Here is a 2,490-nt window from a genome sequence, read left to right on the forward strand (position 1 = left end):
TGCATCTTGAGCCCTGACTTGATGTCTATTGTTTCATCATGATCTTGTCACCCAACTGTTTCTGCCAGCCATCTGGCTTCTTTTCCATTATCTTGCTACTGAAAATCCTCCCCTATGTTCCCTACCAGACCAACTTCTCATCTTAAAACTCCCTCCATGGGCTTCTAATTTTGTCAGCAAGGTGAGAGATGCACCACTTCCACTTTATTTCATCTCACTGACTCTCCTGACTCCTTCCACACTGCTGTGGCTCTCTGCACAGCAGGCTTCTGGCCCTCACTCCTCTCCCTCCTCCCTTCCCTGAGATAAATCCCACCATCTCATAGATTCAGCCACTCCTTCTACATATGTGCCTCCAAAGTGCCATCTCTGGTCCTAAGGTCTGGACCTCCTTCCTCAAGAGCTTCACATTCAAAGCAGAACTAGGCCCCACTCCCCATCAGCAGTTCTATTTTCCCGTTCCTCTAATTTTAAGAATATGATCACTGTTTTCCTAGAATGGACCTTGAAATCATCTTCTTTTCCTTTTTCTCATACGTCCTCTATATAACCCGTTGCTAAAATCTTCAAACTCTTCCTTTGAAAAGCTTCTCACATATTTCCTTCCAATATTTGCTCCACTCCCTTAGGGAAGTGGAAGGAAATACCAATGATGGCAAACCAGGACCAGACCCATCATCTATGGCTAAGGCAATGCTAAACAGGAGCACAGAACTCCAACTGGAGGAGTTAAATAGATCTTTCTAGAGATTGTCTCATCTTAAAAGATAGTAATTTGATATGAGAGAACCGATGAGTCCATCTATAGGGAAGAAAAGTGGAAGGAGATTTCAACCCCATATTTTCTGGCAAGTTTTACCATTGGCTTTTAGCCTCTCTTCTGTGTATCCCATGAAGACTGAGATAGACTGGAGCACACTGCCACCTCGACATCCAGCTCTTGGATGGTACCATACTGCTTAAGTAGACCTCAAAGCCCTCTTTAATCCAGGTCGAGCTGCTTTTCTCTCTTTGTTCTCCCAAGTATCCTCCATCTGTACTGAGAACATCCATGCTCACCAAACCTCACGTAGGCTGTGCCCTCAATCTCTTGAATGCCTTCCCTTCTCTCTTGCTAAGCCCTTCCCAGGGTCAGCCCTTGTGCGCTGGCTTAGATGGATTGCTCTCCTGTCTCATGCTCCCACTTCAAGCCCGTGCATCAAGGCCACATCTCTCACCTCGTCTGCAGGATTCTTTTAGGACAGCACTTGGCACAGGTGGAAGTGTACTGTAGCGCTAAATTCTACCTTAAACAAAAAGGAGTCACTAATTCCAGAAGCTGCAGAGATAAAACAAACCTTCTCATCCTTTGGGGGCCGACCCCGCTTCCGGGGACTCTGCTCTTGGGCTCTTTTCAGAGGGGATTTGGAGCCTCTCTCTGAAGAGCCTGAAGACACCCTCTTCTTTCCTTCTCCCACGTTCTTCTTCACCTTCCCTTCAGACAGGCTAAGCTTGCGCTTCTCATCACCTGAGTTTGGCCTACTTCTCTCCTCACTGGAATTACGCCGATTCTTGTCATCAGCAGAATTGTGGGATGATGTCTGAAAGTTTAATAATAACAATGATAACCACCCCAGTAACTGCTGCTGCCAGCATACCACCAGTTAACATGCACTGCACTCTCTGTGCATTATCCTCATAATATCCATACGAAACAAGTTCTGCTGTCATCCCTACTGACATTTAGGGAAGCAGATTAAAAATAAAACAATCAAGTCACTTATTCCAAGTCCCCAAGCTAGGAGATGGGATTTAAACTCAGGTGGTGTCTATATCCAGAGGTGATGCTCCTCATCTCTGTGCTGTGAAAGGGAGAAATGGCCTGTGCTCTACTCAAAAGCTGATACTAGTCCTGGGTCCAAGCAACCTTCCTAAAAGCAACAACCTATTCCAGAAAGGTTAGCCACATGAATGGAGTTTCAAGCTGATTAGCAAAATGCTGATACCTTAAAATTGAAGTAGCTCTCCCCATTGGCATGTCATAATAGAATTAAATTATGGGACTGGATAACATTTAATCTGTTAGTTACTATGCAACAGTAATGGGTCTGGTGTTAAGACAAGTGAAAACTATAGTCTCTCACCTGGTCTTTCCCTTTGGCTCTCCTAAGGAACTCTTCCACGGCATCCACAGCTTGCTGGAATCGCTTACCCTTGTTAATCTTTATCATTTCCTCTTTGTGAGCATGATATGGCTTTAGCTGTTCCACTTTGATCCATGCACTAGCAAAAACAAACACAGAAAGGGTATGAACCACATTGCATTAGGACACAAAGTATCAAAGACCTCATCAGAGTAGAATGCAAATAGCCATTTGGTTTAACTGGACTTTGCAACAGGCCTGAACATTTTTTCAAAACATGCTAGCCACCATCCCAAAATCTTGAGTCTAAAGAACATTTTCTTGAAACAAGTCAGGCAGAACAACCACCACACATCAGAACATTCCT

The 2,490-nt window shown here is 44.5% G+C and overlaps 1 protein-coding gene across 1 annotated transcript in view; it reads right to left on the minus strand.

Moving 5' to 3' along the window:
• GLYR1 (glyoxylate reductase 1 homolog) overlaps positions 1-2,262 on the minus strand; it is a 31,331-nt gene extending 29,069 nt beyond the window's left edge. Inside the window, exons 1-2 of the mRNA XM_012805767.2 lie at positions 2,124-2,262; positions 1,338-1,580 (exon numbers count right to left, since the gene is read on the minus strand). Of these exons, the coding sequence (XP_012661221.1) occupies positions 1,338-1,580; positions 2,124-2,210 (330 nt within the window). The 5' untranslated portion in view covers positions 2,211-2,262. The remainder of the gene's footprint in view (positions 1-1,337; positions 1,581-2,123) is intronic.
• Positions 2,263-2,490: the final 228 nt, after the last annotated feature.

The sequence above is a fragment of the Otolemur garnettii genome, unplaced genomic scaffold (assembly GCF_000181295.1).
Source record: "Otolemur garnettii isolate 467f Iridium unplaced genomic scaffold, OtoGar3 scaffold00044, whole genome shotgun sequence".
NCBI classification, from domain to species: domain Eukaryota; kingdom Metazoa; phylum Chordata; class Mammalia; order Primates; family Galagidae; genus Otolemur; species Otolemur garnettii.